At 34.0% G+C, this 20,991-nt stretch overlaps 1 protein-coding gene across 2 annotated transcripts in view; it reads right to left on the bottom strand.

Annotated features, from left to right (window-relative positions):
- Positions 1 to 20,991, bottom strand: part of Lace (serine palmitoyltransferase long chain base subunit) — a 45,412-nt gene that overhangs the window by 5,386 nt on the left and 19,035 nt on the right. Inside the window, exons 1-5 of one of the 2 annotated variants that reach the window (XM_071797038.1) lie at positions 4,774 to 5,209; positions 4,258 to 4,679; positions 3,352 to 3,531; positions 2,742 to 2,896; positions 2,517 to 2,662 (exon numbers count right to left, since the gene is read on the bottom strand). In XM_071797038.1, coding sequence (XP_071653139.1) covers positions 2,517 to 2,662; positions 2,742 to 2,896; positions 3,352 to 3,417 — 367 coding nt within the window. In that variant the 5' untranslated portion in view covers positions 3,418 to 3,531; positions 4,258 to 4,679; positions 4,774 to 5,209. Of the gene's footprint in view, positions 1 to 2,516; positions 2,663 to 2,741; positions 2,897 to 3,351; positions 3,532 to 4,257; positions 4,680 to 4,773; positions 5,210 to 17,631; positions 18,361 to 20,991 lie in introns of those variants that run through there. The other variant, XM_071797037.1, reaches the window with a different exon arrangement.

Raw genomic sequence — 20,991 nt, 5'->3', positions numbered from 1 at the left:
GTTGATTTTTAATATTTTATGAGCGATCAAACTTAAAATCTGTGTCCGGAGCGAAGTCGTCACCAAGCCATATCATGGAGGCTTCAAGCGAAAATCAAAGTCAAAGAAACAGCAGTGGTCGGATTCCGGCGAGGATTTGGATAATACGTGCTGTGTGTGCTCAGAGATGACAGAATAGAGCTGACGAGAAACAGTGCATTTCGTGCGAGCGTAGGGCACATAAGTGTGTGCGCTTTTCTTGTAATTATTTTCCGCCATTCGTGTTTTTAATTAATGTTTCCATCTTTCTATTAAAAAATAATTAATAAAATGTATCTTATTATTTTTCATGATCAGAATTATGTATTTTTATTTAAAATCCAGTCCGAGAATGGAGTGACGACTCCGCCCCGGCAATTTTGACATTTCAATTTTTGCACCTTTGTCGTTTTCACTCTATACCAGTTGAACAAAGCGACGTAAACCAAAAATGTCCTTATAAATTTTGTAGCCAAGGGTTCACTCTTTACAATGATATACTACATTTTACTAAAATTATTATTTTGTTGTTAAAAATCGACATCGAAAAAATAGTGACGACTTTGTCCCGGTCTCCTCTATTCACTTTTCGATAACTTTATCTTCATACTTCTATACGTAGAATGATGAAAGGAATCGAATAATAATGTTAATTTTTACATTTGCAATTTTGCACAATTGAATGCGTTTACAAAATGCAATTAAATTTTTTAAAATAATTTTTTTTTTTACAACAATCGATTCCTTTTATTATTCTGCGTAGAAAAGTATGAAGGTAAAGTTGTCAAAAAGTGAATACTTTATGAGATATTTTATATTCTCCATATCTAAAAAAGGCATGTAAAGTCGATACTCGAATCTGTCAAAGTTTATTGTTGTTGCTTTTCCGCGATGCCGATTAGTTCTCTCGCTGCGCTTACTTTATGAGCAGTTGTCATCGTAATTTTGAAGTTGTGTATCGTGTGTATCAAAAAGTTAATAGTATAATAGTAATAGTATAATGTTAAAGCTAAATAGCGCGCGCAAAGCGCGCGTCTGTGATGTCTAGTACATAAAAAATGTCATAAAAATTTGAAATATCTCAGGAAATATTCTTATCGAAAGAAAGTTTTATCGTAGTGTTTTGGAAACGTCTCAACAAGGGTTACACAAGAGAATATAAAAAATAGGGGTCCCTGTTTAAAAAACTCAATGTGACCTTGATGTGACTTTCCCAAGTTTGTTCAAGGTCAAACCAATATCACCACATAATAGGCAACTTGGTACCCTACAACTTTTGTACAAAACATTTCTTCCGAAAACATCATCTTTCCGAGATAATCCAGTGTCCCAATCTTTTTGTTACACCTTTTATGCAAATGTCGGATCGTTCGATAGATGGGATCCTGATGAGATCCGTTTCTCGTATTTAAAATATGACAAACAATGGTATAAGAACGGTATATAAATCAAGTGTACGGTACAACTTATCGAATAACAGTTGTATCGAAGTCCACGCTTATAATAAAGTGGCACACAATATTGAATTGAATCGATATATTTATGGTTTTATAACATTTTACATCCATTCATGATTTTTAATTATATCTGAGCAAATCTGGATACATTCGGTAAATAATTATATCTCGGCAAATCAAATTATATCTGATCAAATCTGGTTATATCTGGTCTGTTCAGATCTGGCCAGATGAGACAATTTGCAGATCAAATTATATCTGGCCAGATTTGATGAACCAGATCTGGTCATATCTCGGTAGATCTAATTCTTTTTTCCCGGGCACATACAGACATTGTGTTGAAAATATTTTTATAGACGTTTTAGAACATTCTGAATACATTGGCATAGAAAACTAAAAGAACATTTTTTCTTCCCTTTTTCTACCCTTTTCTACGCCTTTTCGGCCTTTTCTACCCCTATTTCATATATAATTCTTTAAAATTTGGTTGATTAGACCTAGCTTTATATATATGCGATCAAAGGTCCGTATATGAGGTTTACGAAAACAAAGCTTTCTCTGTGAGGAAGCAAAATGCATCTAGTAACTACTAATCGAATCTTGATAGTTACGGTAGAAGCGCATCAACAATGACTCTACTATAGGTGCTTTTCATTTAGCGACATAAGTCAATACAAGCGTTATTCTGTCTTTTTTCAACATCTAGTGAACAGCAAAGATAGTGACGCTTGTGTCGACTTGTGTCGTTAACTGGAAAGCACCCTACATATGTTGCTATGTTACTACTTGCTTGGGACATACATTCTTACAACTGCCTGCAGCAGTCCTCAAGCGATTACAATTTAATGGATCAGTTGACAAATAACGAAAAAGACAAACTATTTTCTACAAATTTTCTATTTTGTATATTTTTTTATTTTATTAATATACAGTACAATAATTTAGTCTTGATCGACGTATTCAAATGTTCTACGTGGTTTCATCTACCTATACTTGCTCGAGAAAAACACTTAAATAATAATGCATCTTCAAATTATTTACCTAATTCAAGACGCGTGCTGCAACTGGCACAACCGAACTTCTTGAGCGTTTTGATGCTCTCGTCGGCGCACTTACCACTCGCTTCGGCAAATCCTAAATAATTGTAAGAGCCCAAATTTATACACTGTGTTTCAGTTCCAGTAAATCTGTCAGGATTAAAAAATTCGGGATTTTAATTCTATTGATACGTAGTAAATGGTGGCTTTCGTACGTTGTCGAACTTACTGAAACGTCCATCCGTAATCGTGAGTTACTCGATCTTTTAATGTGACCGTTGCGCCAGGAACAGAACAAATCGGCCTGTTCCAACAATCTCTCACTCGTCTGTAGACGTACTTGAGATAAAATTTCTCAAAATTGTCGTACAGCGGAGCATATCCCTAAAAATACATATTCAATATGAAATATTTACATGCTGCATAAAAAGTAAGATATCGTTGTTCATAACAAAATTGATAAATATCGAAATACAGGAAAATATATACATATGTTACATGCGTACACAAAATCCAAATTTATTTATTATTTTTATCATACAACAAAGATGCTAATTCTACGTAACAACAATTAATTTTTATAGAATACATAGAATAAATAGAATTATGTAGAATATTTCTAATATCGTATGACTTTTCTTTATACGTTAATGGTATACAATACTTTTATTTAAAATTAATAAAAATCTTTTAATATGTTACTATTAATGTTGATTTCGAAATACGTGAGCCTAAAATTTAACGTTTTTATTTTTACTCTGGCTTCCTTTACTTTTCATTTACAAATGTACTGCAATTTGTATCAATGTTGAATAAAGTATAAATGATTATCGCCATACTTCTCTATTTTTTTCGGTGGCAATCTTCGGAACAAAGAATAACTGATTAATAAATCCCAGGAACATGAGAATATAAAAACCGAGGTGTGTAAGCGCCGCTGTGATGAATGGAACTTTTTCAAAGGATTCTCTCGACCGTGGTGGTTTTTGTAATTCCGCTTTTGTCGGACCGTGGGTAGACTGCAATAAATTTGTACGTTAAATTGCACAGCCTACGAAAGTATATTATTGATCGGTCAAAGTGCTTGTTCAAATTCTCAAGATATAATTTTCAAGATGTATAAAATTTTTATTCTATTTTCTATATAATCTTATTTAAATTTTCTCGCAAAACTAGAGTACTTTTATATGAAAATTTAAAACATTATCTGGGTTTCTTAATTTGTATCATCGTTTCTCTTTTTTTAACTTATATTATTAAGGCTTCTGGGTACTCGGCGCGGCCATGTTAGATTGTGAGAAATCGTCAGAAGCAAAAAATGATACGCTGAGAATTCTTGCGTGCCATTTCCAAATAAAAAAATATTTGCATAAAATAAGACTTCAGATCATTTCAGCACACTTCAAAAATACTCTGAGGTCTAGCCCTTTCCCTTTAGGGGAGAGTGGGGCTAGTCGTTACAATTTGCAAATAATAATTTTTAAACCAAATATTCTGCACCCTAACTTTCTGAAAGTTATACCATTGGTTTGGTACACCATTGGAGAATGTTCCAATTTTTTTTCATTCCTATCTAAATATTAACATATGGGATAAATAATTAAATATGGAAGCATGTTTTTTGTAACAACATGCCCCCTAGTGGGGATAGTTGTTACAGTGGGAGGTATAAGTTGTTACATTGGTCAAAGAAGTTAAAAAGAGGAAAATTAACGTTGTATTAATGATTTTATTGTATCACTTACTGAAATGTGTTACATTTCCTTTTGTCCTTTCATACTTTGTGTTTCTGTCGTCTAAATATCACTACTGATAATGGAATGTCAGTAAAGAACTCATTTTTATTGAAGGTGAAAATAATTTGATAAATTGTAAGTAATTACGAAATGGTAATCAAATTACAACACAAAAAACAAGAAATATTGCCTGATATTTCAGTTATATAATTTAAGCAATAAGAAAATACCAAAAAAAAAAAAAAAAAATTAAAATTCCAACGTCTTTTAAAAAATAATTGCGTTTTAATCAAAATCAGAGTTGCAGTTGTCGCAAACATAAAACACTTCGTTTTTTGCACATTTTGCATGTGTTTTACAGTGTAACAATCTACCCCTTCAAAAATGTAACAATTAGCCCCTTCTAGACACTTCAGTATAGGTTATTGAATCTGAGAAAAACAGAAAGTTTTATTGTATCAAATATATCACCAAATTATTTCATAATAATCACAAAATGTAACCATATACTTTTTAAACACTAACCTTTTATATATTTTGTTGCACAGCAATCAAATCTTCCGAGAAAATGTAGATCGCCAAGGCTGATTTTACAAAAAGCTTTGTGACGCACTTGTCCGTTAAGCTAGACTAACCTAAACCCGTCAGAACTTGTATAACAACAAGCATGTTGATCTCCAATAGTCTTCACTGCTCTGTCATCTATTGATTTTTTTTTAAAGCCACTGTATCAACCTACCCGTGTAACAACAAGCCCCACTCTCCCCTACAGTTAATAAACAGTCGTGAAATGAATGTAATACGAAGCTTATTCATGCGCTTGCGCATCATAAACCTACATCACTAGGCTTCGTATTATCTTTATATCTTTTTATTTGGAAATGGCACGCAAGAATTCTCACCGTATCATTTTTCTGACGTCACAATCTTACATGACCGTGGCAAGAGCCCAGGAATCTTAAAAGAATAAAATCTAGAGCAACCCGTTTCAAATATCAAATTTGAAAAAGTATTGAAAAGAAATAGTGAATTTTTATAAAATAATTTTTGTACATAGTACAAAATTATCATTTTTTATCTTCAAAAAATATTGCAAAACAATAAAATCTATGTCATAATCATAAAAATGTTTTAATACATAATTTTTTAAAGAAATTCTTTAAACTATATAAAAACAAATTATTTGTATATAAATCTAAAAATATATCACAAAATACTGTACTTATTATTTAAAAGTATTATAGATACTTGCAAAATGAAAGCAAAATTTATGGAAAAATCAACTCGATAAAATTTTCTTGAGAATTTCTCCCGATTTATTCAGACGAAGAAAGATTCCCTGAGTGACTTCGAATAAATCCCGATAAATTCAATCGGCAATTAAGCAAGTTACACATATATTCAATAATATGGAAAGAATGATTAATTTCGTGTTATTTGATGTATGGAAAAAAATTAGATCAAAAGAACAATAAATTATTATTAGATTTTTGTTGTAATTCTGCCGATCGAAAATCGCTAATTGAGTTAATTCAAATCATCCTGAAAATTTCAATTTTTCTAGATTTTGCCAGATTTGTAGACACTTTGCAATAGAAAAATAAATTCTTCATCTTTTTATATCATAATGCGAGGAACTAACATAATAAATGTATTAAAAATATGTGAGAAATTTCAATTTCTTCTCGATTAGTAATGACGTACGTAATTAACGATTAGTAATGACATGTAACACTGTTGCGAAATTGATTTTGTAATCTTTACGTTATCGAAAAGAATTATACACTGCGATTATAGCACAATTTGCAGTATGTACAAGTTCGTAATATTTCGTTTTATACCCACAATGCAAATCTGTAGTCAATTATTTTTCTTATCTATTAATTATCAAAAGAAAGACCAGCGGCCTACTTTCTTGGAATAATCCAAATCTTTGTGAAAATTGCAAAATATAATTTAAAAAAAATGATTGCAAGTTTTATCACCATTTTATTATATATCTGAAGAAAAGGATAATAGATAAATTCCGTTAACATACCGTCGCGTATTATTTTTACCTTTTAGATTCTTTCATCTAATTAGAATAGATTTTTTTTCAACAAAAATATCAAGGAACCATTGGTTCCAGATAATTAAAGGTTAAAAACAAGAGCTTTATTTATTTTCTCGTTGATATCTAGACCGGGGCAAACTTGACACTAGGCTTTTTGCTAATTTAAATCTATCGTAGAAACTTGTCTTCCCTATAATGCGTCTTTATGTGTCACACTGATAAAAATAAGTCATCATTTTACTGTGAAAATCGGTGGTCATTTTTAACCTTCGATTTACACAGTTAAAATACAGAGTAATGTAAGGTTAAGTAGCCAAATATCTGAAATATCTGTAGTAGTATCTGTGGGGTGTAAAATTTGTGGCTTTACTCGTAAAAGCACAAAATCTATAATTATACACCATTATAATTATATAATTTTTCGAGTAACAGTTATGTAATTTAACTCAAAACGCTAAACTTACTTTAAACAAAATTAAGTTTTCGTTAAATATTTTTTCGGTTTACTGCCTGGTGATAAAAGTACTTGATTTATTTTAATATTCACTTTAGCACAGTAAATTTACTTCTAATATAAAATAGCAATTTTTGATACAACAGTTACTCGAGAAATTACATAATTATAATGGTGTATAATTATAGATTTTGTACTTTTACGAGTAAAGTCACAAATTTCACATCTCACAGATACTGCAGATATTTCGGATATATTTGCTTAACCTTCTATACTGCAATAATTTCGAATATACCGTAATATCGTAATACTATGCTACTGAGAGTAAAATGCCAGACTATTTTGCTGTATAGAAATAAAATTTAAGCACATGTATGTAATGCTATGGATGAATTTAACAATACCGGGAGCTAATTTACAAATAATTTATAAAAATACCAGATTTAGTTAATTTTTCATAAAATTCCTGTATTTCTAACTGAAACAAGAGAAAAAATGCAAATTTTAAGTAAAAAACTATAAAATAATTAATTTACCAAAAAAATAAATAAATTTCCTCCATAATTCTCCGTAAATTCGCATCGATTTTTATCAGTGCAGTGTTGTCAACGGAATTCGGTAACATTCAAAGTTATGGTGTAATCATTAAAGGAACACTCTTTAAGTGTACTATTAATTTCGGTTGAAAATTTTAACTAATTGTTGAAAATTGCCTTTAAAAAATCGTGTCGAGTTTGACCCGGTTTCCCCTACATTATTCCTGATTTCTTCAGGAAAAAATTCTTTGAGAGATTCCAAGTTTTCCAACATTTTTCAAGTTAAACATCCTATTCTGTAACTCTTATTGTTAGTGACATTATCACTATCATTATATTGCCGTTATGCAGCTTTTTTACCATATATTATATCCGCGATAATATAACGATAACGACACTGTTGTTAAGCGTTATAGAACAGAAGCGAGATTCTGTAACTCCTTAACGACAATTTTGATATCGTTGAGCAGGTATTATCCATCCATTCATCCATCCATAGGGTAACTCCGGTATTTACGCCGCGCGGGGATTTACGCCGCAGAAGTCAGAAAAAATAGAAGAAATAAAGATACTTGCTCGCAATCACACTGTTATGTGCCTTTATGCCATCATATTAGCATTGTATTGTAATTTCAGTTCTTTACTGTTAATATTAACGAAACCGTCGTGAGTTGAATCGATTTCTTACCGTAATAAGTAGCGCGATCATGTATTACGACTACGTAAAATGATTACTGTATAGGGAATGTAAAAGGTTTAAATTGTTATTTTATGATACATAAGTATAGAGGAATAGTAAATAATGGAATACAGCAAAATACAAGTGCATAGCTCTTGTATTTTTGGTTTAGCTTGATATCTTGTGTATCCCTCCTGTATAGGATATGCAGCAAGTTAGCATACGGGATTTATGCCATAGTACAGGCACTTTGTAAAACTCGAAATCTTCTGTGTTCTTTTTCCTTCTTTCTTTGGATCGTATAACAATAATCTTTAATGCATCTATCGCTCTTCTATTTACTTTTTAAAAATGTTCAGTTTTATAATTTGTTTATTATTGTTATCTTAATAAACTTTTTACACACATTTTATAATTAATTATGACATTTTATTGCTTTATTTATAAATATTATTTGTAAGGCGTATATTCCACCTATGAATGTCATATATCCCACCCCTATAGGATATATAGCAAAAATGCAAGGGTTTCTACAAGTTTTTTGTTAAATACAAGGAATAAATATTTCATATTTCTAATTCTTTTATAGTAGTAGACAATATAAAGTTTTTATTGGTATAATTCATTTGCATTAAACATAGTAAATAGTACTCGATAAATTAAGTTGTCCTCAGGTGCGGCGTATATACCGGAGTTACCCTATCTAAAAAAGGCATGTAAAGTCGATACTCGAATCTGTCAAAGTTATTATTGTTGTCGCTTTTCTGCAATGCCGATTGATTCTCTCGCTGCGCTTACTTCATGAGCAGCTGTCATCGTATATTTTGACAGTTGTGTGTATCAAAGAGTTAATAGTGTAATAGTAATAATATAATGCTAAAGCTAAATAGCACGCGCGAAGCGCGCGTCTGTGATGTCTAGTATATGGTAAAAAAGCTGCGCAACGATCCGACAACTCACAGAATCCCACGTCAGGACTGGTGATTACGACATATTAAGGGGATCCTAAAGCCGTCTGTAATACCGGCTTTTTTTCTTAGCACTAATCTTTTAATTGACTTTATAGAAATGCAAAATTCTTGTCTAGAATTAAAGTACGCATCAAAATCTAGGTCATGGTGGTCAAATTTATATCGAAAACGAAAAAAAATTAATATTTTTGTTAATTTTTGGTATACGTGACGACAATATTTGCTTTGTACAAAAATTCCACGATAAATATCCACAAAATTAGACCGGCATGACCTAGGGACAACATTTAAGAACAATATCGTGCAATTAGATCTAAGATTGAAAACCTAGAAAAAAAGATTACTTTATATAACTTTTATATGTGCAAAAGCACATTCAGGTTGACAGGATAAGCAATATTGCGTGTGGCAAGAGATGGCGCAGTAATCGAACAAAGACAGATGCCTCTCGTTAGACAAGGACAGATATAGATGTATGACAAGAAAACAGAATTAGAAATGTTGACATTACCGACGTCGAGGAAGTTCAGCCTTCACTTTAGGATCCCCTTAAAGATAAAATAGAATCCAAAGCAAGAAAACAAACGATCTTTGAACGAATGAACATTTATGATGACTGTAAATAAGCGTAACAAGCTCATTTTCTTTGATCCACTGATAAAAGATGAGATATTCGTCGATATAAATTTCGGTTCCTTCATACTCGCCGTCCAAACTCAGCCATTGAAACAAGTGCGCTCATTCATGTTTATTCGTACCCTTTATTTAATTTTTTATTTAACCCTTTGCGGTCCGCAGTTCTCATGCAAGATATAATCAGACCACAAGCAGGTCTGACTTCTTTGGACAAAAGACATATTTCTTATTTTTTTTGTGTGAACGGTAATGTGATCGTCGGAATTATTACTGTCATTATCAACTGTAGTGAATTTTGTTGTAAAATTATGTTCTATAATATTATTGTTATAATATTGCGCTATCAAAATCAAAATTCTCATTACTTTATATTTATTGCTAATTATATCATCCACAAGCTCGTGTTTTAATTTTTTTTCTCGTCATAATTACTAAAAAAATTTTAATAATAAAAAATAATAACATTTTATTCACAAAAAACAATGTAGGTACAAGTAACAATACCCCATACAGCACAAAAAGTTGAAACAACGTTGCTGAGACGTTGCAATATTGAATGTTGAAGTATAAATATCTTTCTAACGTTAAATCTATATATGTTGATTCTTCTACATTGATTCTATATGTTGCTACAATATTGAAACAACATTGAATAAATTATTAATCTTTCAAATAAAAATATTAAAAAAAAAATTTATATTTATATAATTTTATATGCAGATAACATATATATATATACATATATAATATATATGTTAATAATTATTTTAAATAAAAAATATCTTTTTACTTTAATATTTTATGAAATCTACGTCGCACATAAATTAAATAAATAGCCGCGTTTAGCAGAACGTTTATTTTGCAACTGTTTGAAATTTTCTGAGCTGAGATTGGATTTTGTTCTTTTAGATCTAGAGGAATAATTCAAACTGAGCTCCAAAAATTTCCAATAGTTGCTAAACGCGGTTAATGTTAATCAGTATTTAACAATTTAATTGTTGTTGCATTGCTTTTAATATTTGTCAGTTAATATATCGTTACAAGATTTTTTTACACTCTAAATATATGTATATACAAGTAAGAAGGAAGCGTCAGAGTCAGAGGATCACCACTAACTTATTTGATAATCAAAGTCAAGCAACTTAGGCGCAGGATATATGTACCTGCAATATTTATTCGTTAAAATCTGATGTATCTGATAAATGACATGTCTGTGGCAACGTATTAGCATTACTTTTACTGCTATATAGGGACGTTTTTTTTAAATGTTGAATTGCAATGTCTTGTAGACGTCTACAAACATTGCAATTCAGCGAACATTAGACGTTTGTGCAATGTCTTCAACATTCAATCTACGTTGAATCTACATTTCGCAACGTTGATACAATATTGCAAATGGTGAAATTCAATGTTTTTAAGATGTTGATTCGTTAGTGTGCTGTATGGGTACGTGGTCTGTTTAAAAAGTAATGAGACTGAATTATTTTCTCAACAACTGGTAATACTGTAAAAACGAGACTGCACTAGATCGAGAGCTACATTCATACTCTATCTTCAGTTAAAATTTCAATTTGATAACATTAACACATGTAATTCTACAATCTTTTGTATAACTATATATGTTTGGGTAACGCGTCACGAAAATGGAACACAAGAAAATCGAGCAGCGTTATGCGAAGTTTGACATATATGTGGTCTCAAACTTTTGACTGGTGGTAGCGTAATATATCCAATCCTTTTTCTTTTTCTACAAATGATTATTATTAAGATGCAAAATGTGTTTTAAAAAACACGTCTTCTTTTTATATTCTTTTCACATTCTTAACCAATTGTATCAACAGTTATTGAAACGAGAGGAAGTTGAGATATTTAATATAAGAATCGTCATAATCTCTATAAAGATTACAGCACTGATAGCGATTTCCGCGAGCAGATTACTCATTGGCGGATCACTTATCACGTTTCATGGACAGGCTAACAGTAATATCTCGTGATCACATCTTAAAGCGCTCTGTCACGTTTGAAAAAGCAACGAGTTAGCCGCTCGCATTATTCAATATTTTTTAATGGGAAACAAATTATATGTTAATCGCGCGATAATGCTTGCACCGCAATACATATAACACGATAATGCCTACCATTACTATATGCTATAGAAATATTCACGTGTAACTCAATATATGCATAGTGTGGGGCATAGTGATATAATGATATAAACACATGAATAAAAGAGGAGTTTATATACATGCTCGATTTCATTACGGATTATTTATCGTTTCTCACGTTCAACATACAATTTAGACAATTTCATTTTCTCGTGTTATTTAAAAAAACAAAACGGATGTTTTATTATAAATAAATATCCTGCGATGTTGTGTGTGCTCGGTGTATCTTATAAGCTTCTAATTTACATTTGCATCTGGAGATAATTGATATTAGGAAACGCGTCCTCTCGTATTTCTATAAATGGACATTTATGAAATCACAATTTCATTTTGTGTTTTAACAATAGACAGTAGGCACTAGCATAATATTAGATAAAAAGTAGATAAAAAGGAATTATAACTTTTTAAGTTATATTTAGTTTAGAAAGTAGTATAATAATATGTATAATATAATCGTTTTTTAATTAGAAAAAGTTCTTAAAATTTCATGATTTTTATTGAAATGTTTTAAGCGTGCGAGACAATTTTACCAATAATAGTATTTTAAAAATTATCTAATATTCCAGAATAAAATATTAATATTCTATTGTTTAAAAATTCTGAAATAAAGCTACTGACATATTTTTTTAAGAAGAATTGAAAAGTTTCTTTCCACAAGAGTGAAAAATGTCTTGAAGCCAATAATGATTGTTTTGAATAATAAAAATTATTTCCAGCCTATGATAAACCTAAGATAATTTATAATTATATTGACAAGTTTCTTAAATAAACTTGATCTAGAAATTCAATCGTCGGTATGGAAATTTTGAAAAAATACGTCTTTATTATCTCATTTATATTACCATAAAAATCGTATATTTGTATGTTAAAAACATCAGATAGTGAATTCCGCTGATTGTGCTACTTTACACTGATATGTCCTAAAGATGTACGAAGATATCTAAATCCGAAAATTCGATATAAACGTCTTATAAATACGACTGATAAGATAATATTAATAAAGGTAGCATATTTTTAGTATTTTAGCTTAATGCATTAGGCTAAACTTTAGCCGCTAAAGTACGAAAATATGCTAACATTAATATTTTGCAGTTTATCGATTAGAATGTTCGTTGTGTTTCGATATTTAAATAATTTCATATATAAACGGTGCAAGTTGCTGGATTTACTAAGAGCGACTTCTACCAAACCTTCTCTGATTTATATCCATTCCTATCAATGCAGATTGATTAACTTTAATCTCGGTTTAATTTACTTCGTACCTTTTTCAAATGAGAAAAAAAGAGAAAGTAAATTAAACCCGATTAAATTACATAGGTAGAAATGAGCATTAATCGGTAATTAATTTGTCATATAAAATCTGTAATATTTTATTAATAATAGATATTATCAATTTTTTTTATTTGACATGTAAGAAGAAAAGTAAGATTAAGAACGGCGAATTATATGTCGTAATTAGTCTTTTGGCTGATTGAATTAATCGTTAATTAAGTTAATTCGAGTTCGGTGGAGCGCTAGTAGGCCAGTCAATTTACGGTTTTAAATCGAATTCGGAAGCTTAATTTAAGTATGTGCCATTCGATAGTAAATAGCACTAATATAAACATTTTGCGGTTCGTCAACTCCGCTCGTTTTTGCAAAAAAAAAAAATAAATAATAATAATAAAATAAAAACCATAAAAAATTGGCCCTTTTTGACCTTTTATTCGAAACGCTGTGAAAACCGTTCGAGCAAAATTACACATAAACAATTTTGTAGAGAACCAAATTTTCTTAAAAAAGTCCGGGAAGGCATTTCTCTAAAATAAATAGTTTAGGCGTGAGTGGTGCCCGAAGTCGCGCGATCGGAAAATGTCTTTTCAACAAATTCACAACCGGCCAGTAGAAAACTATAATTTTCGTAAACTTTATGAGTCGCTCTTTATGATTCTGGCCTCAAAATTCCAAAATTTTAACAATAATATAGCGGACCTATAATGTTCAAATAGATGCAATTTGCGTGAAACTCGCTTTACATAGGTTTTTAAACTCACTAAATTCGAATATAACCTTAAAATTATAAAATTCAAAATAACAGATTTGTTCAGAACGGAACACGTTTAACTTGTCTCGCATATACTCGAACTAATGACATGAATAATGTCAAATAGTTTTTCTATTATTCTGGCGATTGTGATGCAGAGGCCGGTATTCATAGTTCTTATTTCAAGACCGTCTTAAGTAATGACTCTGCTCTAAAGCTGTAATCACACTACGGGTTACGGGCTCGGTTGCGGTGGAGGTTACGATTGAGTGTTAAAAACCAAGCAATCAGAACAAAGTAGTTCGCCGGCTAGGTTGCAGGTTATAATTTAGGCCGGTATTCATAGTCGGAACTTATTTTGAAGTCCGCCTTAAGTTAGATCTTAAGATGTTATAAACCAATCACAGAGCCGTATTAAGCCCCTTGCACAATGCCAGGCAACAGGCAATAGGAACAGGGAATAGAAATCAGAAATGTATAAATGCAGAATAAACAGTGACACAGACAATAGACACAGTTTCCGTCAGGTTGGAAATTCTGTCTGTGCCTATTGCCTGTTCCCGTGTGGAAAATTGTTAAGGCAACCTTAATAAGCTTCGGGGCCTTTAAGGGCTTAAACGTGGGTTCCCTAATAAGGATTTCCACATTATTGCCAGGCTAGGTCCCAGTAGGGCGATATCAATTTTGGGTAGCTCAATTAATGTGTGGCCTGAATAAGGAAACTTAATAAGGGCCTTGATGGGACTTGATCAAGGTAGCGATTATTAAAATAGAGATTTATTTATTTTAAAACCTAGTCGGGATTTTGATAGAAAAGAAACATCAGGGCGTAAATAAATTAAAAACTCTTCAAGGTTATTTCGATCAACGTAAAACAATTTTAATTCTTCATACATTAAAAAAATTTTTTAAAACATTTAAAAATATAACATTATTATTTTATTACTCTTTTTAAACTGAATTTGTTTCTTAAGATGATTTTTGAAAAATTATATATTTGCGCTGGTTATGACATATGTAGACTATATATAACACTTATATTAAATTAAGAAGTAGTCTACCACGTAAGACAGTTGGCTCACGATCCAGAGGTCCCGAGTTCGAATCCCACCAAGGTAAGTGTTTTTTTCAAATACGAGAAAATATTTATAATCATAGACTGCATCTTAAGAGACAAATTTAGTTAAAAAATAGTAATAAAATTTCGAAATAAATAATTTTTTTGTCGGGTGAATATTCGTTTTAAAGTATTATTATAATTCCTGTGGCATTAAGAGGACTGCAATCTTAAGTCTAGTGTCTCATGGTTAGAGGATATTCCTCTAGATTTTAAAATATCTTCTTGAGACCGTATTTCAGAGGAAAATCCTCTAAAATCAAGCGGGAGCCACTAAACGACAGAATATTTTTTTTGGGGTGTTCATAAGGCAATTATCAAGGCCCTGATTATTTAGCCTCTAAGGGCCCTCAGTGAAAAAGCGTGACCGGCCTTAAAGGGTTCTTATTGGGCTTCCACATTAGGGCCCAAACAAAGTTAGGGAAAATTAATAGGGGCCTTATCAAAGCCCTAACGCAATTTCCACACGGGTTGCCAACCAATCATAGCATTTGAATTTTTTAGGTTGTAATTAACGATTTTTTTGTTATTTCCTGTTCCTATTGCCTGACATTGTGCAAAGAGCTTTAGCATCTTAAGACATTACTTAAGGGTCGACAGGAGACACGGTGGAGACCCCACGCGGCAAGTGTGAACTACGAATCGTAAAATCTATATTAAGCCCGGTCTACAATTCGGTTTTAACATAAATTTTTTTTATTAAGCGGTCTGATAGATCATGGCATATTTTCTTTGTAAACTTTTTGAATTTTTGCAATATCTTCAAAATTAAAGAAAATATAGTACACGAAAATGTGCTGTGACGTCATACCTTATATAAGAAATGATGTCATACCTTTTGAAGTTGCCGTCATCAAAGAAACTTTAGCAAGCTATAACTTTCTCAAATTTAGGTTTTTTTTTTAAATTCAAAAAGTACTAAAAATCGACTTAGATTCTCTACATTAATTATGGATACCGCTTAATAAAAAAAAATGTTAAAACCAAATTGCGTAAACGTAGGGTTGTAGGAGTAGGAGTAGTAGTAGTCGTGAATCTTGTACAACCGATCAATCTATCAATAGAGTAACGATACGTTGTAAACTTGATTAAAGCAACCAATCAGAGTGCAGTGTGTATTTCGAATTTGGACGGTTTAGCACTCTGATTGGTTGGCTCTTACGTTCACATCTGGCGTAGTCGTGAAAGATGAAGTTCAACCATCTTCCACAACACGCTTTACAACCGCAGTACCGCTTTACAACCGCGCCGTACAACACTCTTACAATTAGTGTCGGTCTACAACCTCGCTTTAAGAAAATATTTTATCTCTAAGCCTTAAGCTCTAAGCTCTAAGCCCTAAGCTCTTAAATAAACCTTAAAGACGGTAATCCACAATATAAGATGTAAGGCGTAAAACGTTGACGTATATTAGCCAATAATTAGCCAAGATAGAATCGAGTCGCCGAGCGAAAAGTAGGGAAAGTAATTCGGAGAGAAAGAAACAGAGGTGTGTGTCAATTATATAGAGAGACAGATCGGTCGAAGGCCTGCGGTAATTTAACGAAGGAATGTTCCCGAACTATATGTACATTTATAAAATAAAGGACTGTCGTTATATTGAATTAAAAGATCTTACAGTATTTTCTCCGACACGAAAAAACGTCCTCTTTGCTATATGTCGGCTTTAAGCTTTATGTTCTAGGTCGTAAGAATTGAGTTTTGCGCAATTCGCTTAGATCTAACGGCTAAAGCTTAAATACTGCGCGGGAATGTCTTCGAGACGGAAATGACGTCACTTAATGCTTACGGCTTAGAGCTTAAATACCCTTAAAGCAAGGTTGTAGACCAGCACTTACAACTACTTACGACCACGTTTACGCAATTGTAAAACAGCCTTTACGGCCAAAATAATGAGAAAATCGCATTTTAACTGCGATATTCGTAATCAGCAGCATCGCCTTCAAACTGCTACAGTGATTTTTTTGGAAATATTGTCAAAATAAATTTTCGAGTTTTTATCTCCACCATGTCTCGATCAGCTGCTCCTGTCGACCCTTAAGACAGTCTTGAAATAAGATCCGACTATAAATACGGGCCGTGTAGTGTGATTACGACTTAACGACCTCAAATATCTATATAGAGTTTTATGTAAGTTGCATTATTAAAAAATTTGAGTCCACCATATTGGTTCCGCCATTTTTAATTTTGGCGTCAAATTCGAATAGTACCTACACCATAAAAATCCCTTATACAGCAAGTTTCATAAAAATCGGACTAATAGTTTCTGAAATATAATAATAATAATAATAATTGCCTATAGGAACCATCCGTTCTGAAAGGATTAAGCAATACATATATTATTTTGTTAACGTAGTTATTAATTTCTTGGTTCTTTAACGTGTAGAAAAAACGATTGGAGGGGTTAGAAGTTTCGCTACTCTGTTGGTTGAATCGAATCACCGATTAAGCTAATCAGAGTATCTATGGTCAAAGCCACCTTAAAAGTTTGTATCATATTCTTTTTAAGCATGCTACACATCCCAAGGATAATTAAGAGCATCTTGCAAAAAAAAGGAAATAGAGAATAAATGTGCGATCGTAACGATCGCAACACTGATAATAACGGTTATCACCAAGTGACCGAAGGAGAAGAGGGTGACGCGACGCAACTGGATACCGCGGACACCGTACGATGCAGTGAACGAGGGGCCGAGGAAATGAGGGGATTGTATCGTACAGCGCGCCGGCTTAAACGTTGCTTACTTACGTGTACGTGGCCATTGCTCGTCAGCGTGTAACCGTTAATCTTGCCGGTATCCTCAACGCCGTGCGAGGTTAAGCCATTCCGCAGCGTCGACAGTAGCGACGGCAGCGTCTGCTTCTCGGCGTTTGCCGACGCTCCTTCGTTCCACGTGCTGTCAGCACGCAACCTCGTGGTCATCGTCGTCGGCTCGATCATCCACACTCAATCGCTCGCCGACCGCTGGTTTTCGCCAACGGTGATCTTCGCGCACGGCGCTAGAGAGTCCGAGCCGAGGAACCAATAGCACGACGAGACGGACGGCGAACGTCGCGATGCGTCGTCGTGCTTGTCGCTACCACTCACCAGTCACCACTCGCTAGTCTCGCTACTCGCAAACCACTCACCACACCACCGTGTAGCCGTAGCGCGGTGTATATACGGCGTTCGGCGTTCGGCCGTGGGCGCCGCGGTGGTCGTGATGCGGTGGCGATACACGTCGTCGATGGGCGCCTGCGCACGCCGCAGTCCGAAAGATAAGCTCCTTCCGTACGTTGCTGTCTTGCCGATGGATGCCCCGCGTCCCGCGCCCCGCAATGCATCGGCCGATGTTGCCTCCACGCAGGCTTAAGAGGAAGGGCGTTGTTCCGCACTGCTCCGCACTAAAATGCGTTCGAACTAACCGTGTCACGGTTATGTTTAGCCGGTTTAGCGTTTTCTTCCCTCGTTCGTTTTCCGCTTCCGCACAACAGACCTCTATTGAAAACGAATTCACACGCTTAAATTTGCTTCGTACCTTCAACGATTTTTTTCTCGCTACGTTTACACCAATGCGGGACGAGATTTATTAAACTGTCGCGCCATGAAAGCTCGACAACTTTTTTGGATAAAACTTTGAACCGTAGTGACTTTGTTTAAAATAATAAGAATAAGCACCGGCAGACGCAACACACTGTTTCCGGTGTGTTTGAATCCACGCTATGGAAATTTGAATTTTTGAAAGTGATGAACTTTTGGAAGACGATTTTGTTTGTTTTGTTATTTTTGAATATTTTCTCCGCTCCGCTAGAAAAAGTAATGATTTAAGAATTTCTTCGGCGCAGAATTGTAATGCGATAAAAAATAGATTTAATACGACTGCAATGATCTATATTTCAATGACTTATTGACACTGATTAAGCATAAATTAAAACGTATACTACCGGCCAACAAGTTTCAAACTACTTATATGTTTGTTATATGAAATGTCTACTATGAAAAGAGATAAAACTTTATGCATTGTAATTTAACATATTTTTATTATTTTATTTATTATTTTATAATAAAAGAAAGAATAATATAAAATGTTTGAAGATTTTACAAAAAATATTTCTTACAAGATGAAAACAGAGTATTAGACACTTTTTTTTGTCGAATTAACCGCCCTTAAACATTTAATCGCTTTTTTAACTAACCTATCTACAAGTTTGTTTGTTTTCTTCTAACTTTTATCCATCTTCTAGAATAGCTCAGGTTTGTGAAAAAGATTTTGCGACCATAGTCCATTTTCTCAAAATTAAACAATGCTACGTTAATCTTAACTATGCTAAATATATAATGTCAATTTACTTTCAAATTAAGAAAAAGTATTGAGTAAGAGACTTTTAGGTATTAGTGTTTTATTGGAATATTTTTAAATTTTATATGTGTTCTCAAACTTTTGTCCGACAATGGCTGCATGCCACTTATTGCTCACAACGCTCGCGAGCATCATTTTGTCCTTGTTTAACATTTGACAAACAACAAGAATGAATTAAATGAAGAGACTTTTAGGTATTAGTGTTTTATTGGAATATTTTTAAATTTTATATGTGTTCTCAAACTTTTGTCCGCGACAATGGCTGCATTCCACTTATCGCTCACAACGCTCGCGAGCATCATTTCGTCCTTGTTTAACATTTGACAAACAACAAGGATGAATTAAATGATTCCAAGAGCGTTGCGAGCGATAAAAGGAACGCACCCAATGTATGTGTTACGGGCAAAGTCAGCATGGTGTGCAGTGTCGGCATTGCCCGGGCAATGTCAGCATTGCACAACGCGACTGGGCAAAGTAGTTTATTAGCGGACATTGCCCGGTTTGATGTGGGCAAAGTTAACACTGCCCATCCAGCGATGGCAATGTCAGCAACGATTATCACATTGCGGACTTTGCTCGGTTCCAAGTGGGCAATGTCGACAATGCTAAATCTCCGTGGGCTAAGCTGCGCTAAATAAGGGTAATTCTTCAGTTTAGCTACCTCAGCACAGAAATCGATGCAATTAGGCTTAATCGACGCGTTTTTGCATGAAACGAACGAATCTGGCAGAAAAAAGTGTCGCTCTGCCCCGCGACGCGAGATATTAATCGTCAAAGTTGAACCGACGACATGTAGCAACACTGAACGTGCCCTGCGGCCATATGCGCATGCTCAGTGGTCGCACGCGCATGTAAAACTGCGCCAATTTTAAATGAATCAATCGTGCAGAATAACCAAGCATCTTGATTCAAGCAGTTAGGTCTCACGCTGGGAGTTTCATTAGTTTAATTATGCGTGGGAAGCACACACACACACACACACACACGGGGGGGTGCGAGGGGGGGCCTTCGGCCCCCCCTCCCCCGCACCCACCCCGTCGGTAGACAGCGTGGACCTCGCTTTACAACATAAAGTACATGCTAAGTTGTAAAACGAAATTATAAAGTACATGCATGGGGGAGGGTGCAGGGGAGAAAAGCCTTTCTGTTCACGTGTGCTCACGCATGTAAGCCCCCTTGCACCCCTCCATGCATGTGCTTTATAATTTCGCTTTACAACTTAGCATGTACTTTATGTTGTAAAGCGAGGTCCACGCTGCCTACCGACGGGGTGGGTGCGGGAAAGGGGGGGCCGAAGGCCCCCCCTCGCACCCCCCCCGTGTGTGTGTGTGTGTGCTTCCCACGCATAATTAAACTAATGAAACTCCCAGCGTGAGACCTAACTGCTTGAATCGAGATGCTTGGTTATTCTGCACGATGTAACTGTTTAATGATTTTCGTTAAAGCAGGGCACATACACACGTGTGTATGCCCTGCTTTATAGAAGTTGTGATTTTCGTTAAAGCAGGGCACACACACGTGTGTATGTTGGTGTATGCCCTGCTTTATAAAAGTTGTGATTTTCGTTAAAACAGGGCATACACACGTGTGTATCTCGCGTCGCGGGGCAGAGCGACACTTTTTTCTGCCAGATTCGTTCGTTTCATGCAAAAACGCGTCGATTAAGCCTAATTGCATCGATTTCTGTGCTGAGGTAGCTAAACTGAAGAATTACCCTTATTTAGCGCAGCTTAGCCCACGGAGATTTAGCATTGTCGACATTGCCCACT

The sequence above is a fragment of the Temnothorax longispinosus genome, unplaced genomic scaffold (assembly GCF_030848805.1).
Source record: "Temnothorax longispinosus isolate EJ_2023e unplaced genomic scaffold, Tlon_JGU_v1 HiC_scaffold_41, whole genome shotgun sequence".
Taxonomy (NCBI): Eukaryota; Metazoa; Arthropoda; class Insecta; order Hymenoptera; family Formicidae; genus Temnothorax; species Temnothorax longispinosus.
This window is presented reverse-complemented; position numbering and strand designations above follow the sequence as displayed.